At 37.4% G+C, this 4,486-nt stretch overlaps 1 protein-coding gene across 2 annotated transcripts; it reads right to left on the reverse strand.

The window, feature by feature from the left end:
* Positions 1-1,314: 1,314 nt before the first annotated feature.
* Positions 1,315-4,228, reverse strand: LOC145066395 (heat shock protein 83). Of its 2 annotated transcripts, XM_079013626.1 has the most exons (4): positions 4,123-4,228; positions 3,712-4,004; positions 3,327-3,607; positions 1,315-3,078 (listed from the first exon to the last, which is right to left on the reverse strand). In XM_079013626.1, exons 2-4 carry the CDS (start codon positions 3,989-3,991, stop codon positions 1,525-1,527), a joined length of 2,115 nt encoding a protein of 704 aa, XP_078869752.1. In that variant the 5' UTR covers positions 3,992-4,004; positions 4,123-4,228; the 3' UTR covers positions 1,315-1,524. The 2 variants fall into 2 exon arrangements, with proteins under 2 accessions (XP_078869752.1, XP_078869751.1); XM_079013625.1 differs by lacking the exon at positions 4,123-4,228 and having other exon boundaries at positions 3,712-4,100.
* Between the last annotated feature and the right edge of the window lie 258 nt (positions 4,229-4,486).

Below are 4,486 nucleotides of genomic sequence, written 5' to 3' on the forward strand. Positions count from 1 at the left end.
CGGCCCATAACGGCGTGGTAACATCAAAAACATCACCCCTCTTTCTTGTTGCATCTTGTTGTGTTGCTTCTTGTTGTCTCAATGACAAGAAGAAACGAGATCATCTATTGACTGCCAAATTATCTCTCTCTATCTCTCTCCTCTTAAAGGGTGTTATAACACCATGAACATCACCCCATCTTCTTGTTGTTTCTTGTTATAACACCACCTCAAATTGTCCATACCTAATAGTCTAATGAAAATTCAATAGATTGTTTGATTTGTCTGCAAGTGTTAGAATTAAAAAATAATTACACTGACTCTTACGGTTTGAAGTAAATTGCATAATTAACCCCTAATTGTTTTTTTTAACACGGGTATATTTTATTGCAAGGTGTGAATGAACACTTGATATAAAATAGACACTTGTGCAATTTTCTCAATAATTTTGCTCAAAAGTTTCACTTAAAAATTCTCAATATGAAAAGCTAGATTATGAGTTTTTAGACTTTTGGCTTTTTCAAAAAACTAAAAGTTTAAAAATATGTTTGTCAATTAAAAACATTCTTATAAAAATTTTGAATTAGCACCTCCGGATCGTATTTCCCCTAATATAAAAGAAAAGATGGGCAATCTGTTTCACAGCTATGACTCAAATCAAAAAAATACTCTTAGTCACCTTCCCATCCCTATTGCAGAACCATACATGAGAATTTCATGTCATTCGACTCCTAAAAAGTCACAAATAAATCTAACACCCATCTATTATTATTTTTATTGATATGTTTGTAGGATAGAGAAAATCAAAATCCATTAGACACTCGAATTCTTTTTGCTATGACTTTTGACCAAAAAGAAAAATAAGTTGTTTTAAAAGAAGTCTTTGTTCCTCAAAAGTAATCAAAACACATCTTAAGAACTTATTTTGGAACAATAATTATAAATGAGAAAGTTCTTTTATTAAAAAGGATTTTTTTAGCTTAAAAAAAGAATCTCAAACACTTCTCGAACTTAAAGTCGGAATTCAATAATGTAATGAAACATCAAAATGTGTAAAAAAAATAAAAAGAAAAAGAAAAAAAAATTATTAAAAAAAAAAACTTTAAATTGAGATTCAAATTGTGATGAAACTTCAAATTGTGTAAAAAGTTTTAAAAAAAGCAAAAAGATAAAAAAAAATAAACAATTTATGTTAAAATAAAGCTAACATAAAAATAATGCTAATTCTAAAGATAGATTAGAATATTTTTGCTCTATAAAACACAAAAAAATAATACTTTATGGTGATGGTTGAAATTGGGCTTAGATGCACACACTACACTGCTTAGCAACCGGTTAAAAACTCATTTGAATATGTGAATTTTATTATGAACAAGAAATCCCAAGAAAAAACCAAAACAGGCACCAATAGTAGTATTATCAACTCCAAACGGACATCTTCACTTTACCATTTTCATTCTACAATATGCAGATACTAATCATTAACCAAAAACCCCAATTCGACCACCTCAAAAAAAAAAAAAACCTTCTAACTGATCACACAGCCTAATCCACCTCCTCCATCTTGCTCTCCTCGCCGCCTTCCTCCTCCAAAGCCGGAACTTCATCACCGTCGTCACCTCCTTCCTCTTCATCAATACTCAAACCCAGCTTCAACATCCGATGGATCCTCCCTCCGAATGTATTCGGATCCTCCAAACTAAACCCTGACGTCAGCAATGCAGTCTCAAAAATCAACATCACCAAATCCTTCACCGACTTATCATTCTTATCGGCCTCCGCCCTCTTCCTCAGCTCCTCCATTATCGCATTATCAGGGTTTATCTCCATCGTCTTCTTGCTAGACATGTACGACCCCATGCTACTGTCTCTCAACGCCTGCGCCTTCATTATCCTCTCCATGTTCGCACTCCATCCATATTCTCCGGTCACCAAACAGCACGGCGAGTCAACAATCCTGTCGGAAACCACCACTTTCTCCACCTTGTCTCCCAGAATCTCCTTAATCGTCTTGCATAGATTCTCAAACGACTTCTTTTTCTCCTCCCTCTTCTGTTTCTCCTCCTCCGTCTCGTCTTCAAGCTTTAGACCCTCTTTAGTTGCAGACACCAGCTTCTTCCCGTCGTATTCCTTCAACTGTCCGACGGCGTACTCGTCAATGGCGTCCACCATGAACAGCACCTCGTAACCTTTCTTCTTTAGTTTCTCCAAGAAAGGAGAGTTTTCAACGGATTTTTTACTCTCGCCTGTAATGTAAAAGATGTCCTTCTGTCCTTCCTTCATACGGGTGACGTAGTCTTTCAGGCTAGTGACGTCATCGCCGCTTTTGGTCGAATGGTACCGGAGTAAGTCAGCTAGCTTTGATCTGTTCTGGCTGTCTTCATGGATGCCGAGCTTTAGATTCTTCGAGAACGCTTCATAGAATTTGTTGTAGTCCTCTTTATTCTCAGCGATTTCATTAAACATCTCGATGCATTTTTTGACCAGATTCTTCCTGATAACTTTCAGAATCTTGTTTTGTTGAAGCATTTCACGAGAGATGTTTAGTGGAAGGTCGTCGGAGTCGACAACACCCTTCACGAATCCGAGATATTCAGGAATCAACTCCTCGCAGTTGTCCATGATGAACACCCTTCTCACGTACAGCTTGATGTTGTTCATCTTTTTGCGAGTGTCAAATAGATCAAACGGAGCCCTCTTTGGAACAAAGAGGATCGCCTTGAATTCAAGCTGTCCTTCAACTGAGAAATGCTTAACTGCTAAATGATCTTCCCAGTCGTTTGTTAAGCTCTTGTAGAAAGAAGCGTACTCGTCCTTGGTGATCTCCTCTGGTTTTCTGAGCCAGATTGGTTTCTGTTTGTTGATGAGTTCCCATTCGTGTGAAACCTCCTTGATCTTCTTCTTCTTTCCTTTCTCCTTCTCCTTGTCTTCATCAACCTCTTCCACATCGCCTTCCTCTTCCTTTTTAGGTTCATCGTCTTCATCATCACTTATCTCTTTTTCAGTTGTTTTCTCCGTCCACAGATAGATTGGATAGCTGATGAATTCGGAGTGTTTCTTCACAAGATCTTTGATCCTCCTCTCCTCTAAGTAATCCATCTGCAATAGTTGCATAACAGATCTCAGTAACTCTTCAATCTAATAGCATCTACGTTGTATTTTAAAATTAACTCAAATAAACTGATTATCATTGATCTGACAATCTGATTCACTATAAAGCAGAACAATGCAGAACTAGAGATTGGTGATGTAATTGCAATGGTAACAATCGTATTACACCATATAAAAAAATAGCAGAATAAAAAGTGTATTGAAGAACAGATCAGAGTCTGAGGAGATGTAATTACCTGGTCTTCCTTGAGGAAGAGAGTGATCTTAGTCCCCCTACCCAGTTGTTCACCATTGACATCCCTAGTGACTGTGAATGAGCCACCAGCTTGAGATTCCCAAATGTATTGCTCATCGTCATTGTGCTTAGTGGTGACAATCACCTTCTCAGCAACAAGATAGGCCGAATAGAAACCGACACCAAACTGTCCAATCATGCTCACATCAGCGCCGGCCTGTAGCGCCTCCATGAACTCCTTTGTGCCAGATCTCGCAATCGTCCCCAAATTGTTTACCAAATCTACATTATTACGACAATAACAATGAATACATTATTCACAAACACATTGGAAGGCATGCATGAAGCTATCGATAAAGAAACACAAAACTAAGAAAACTATATACCTGCTTTGGTCATTCCGATTCCGCTATCAATGATGGACAGGGTTTTGTTAACCTTATCTGGAACGAGCCGGATGAAAAGCTCCGGTTGCGCATCGAGCTTGCTCTTGTCCGTCAAGCTCTCGAATCGGATCTTATCCAACGCATCGGAAGAGTTGCTAATCAGTTCTCGTAGGAAGATTTCCTTGTTGCTGTAGAACGTATTGATAATCAGACTGAGCAATTGGTTGATTTCAGCCTGAAATGCAAACGTCTCTGCATCTGCCATTTGCACATCCGCCATTGCCACCGATTAACTAGGATTCAAGAAAAAGCAGGAAAGATTACTTGAGAATTTAAGAGAAAAGTGCTTAGCGAAACACAGAATGAAATCAATCTTATGACGGGGAAGGAGGAGGAGAGTGGTTTTTATACCGGCGGAGGGCAGGTCGTGGTTGTTACTGGTGGGTTCTAGGCGCTTCTATGAAGCGTGAAAAATGGAGGGAGACTCATTCTGGATGCTTCTACGAGTCTCTTGAATTCCTAAGTGAGTTTTAATTTTGACCCTCTAGCTTAAGAAATATCTACTTTAATCTTTGATTGGGAGTTTTTTTTTTTTTTTTTTTTTTTTTTTTTTTTTTTTTTTTTTTTTTTCTATTTTGTAACGGACAACTTTAGAAAAATCCATTATATTTTCACCGAATGCTTAAAAAAACAATTATATTATTTTTTAGTATACTAAAACCCTTATATTTTCTAAAATTCTTATTTAAGGTTTTCTGACCTTACAAAAACCTAC

Source organism: Lactuca serriola, chromosome 8, assembly GCF_051521515.1.
Source record: "Lactuca serriola cultivar US96UC23 chromosome 8, Lser_US96UC23_V15, whole genome shotgun sequence".
Taxonomy (NCBI): Eukaryota; Viridiplantae; Streptophyta; class Magnoliopsida; order Asterales; family Asteraceae; genus Lactuca; species Lactuca serriola.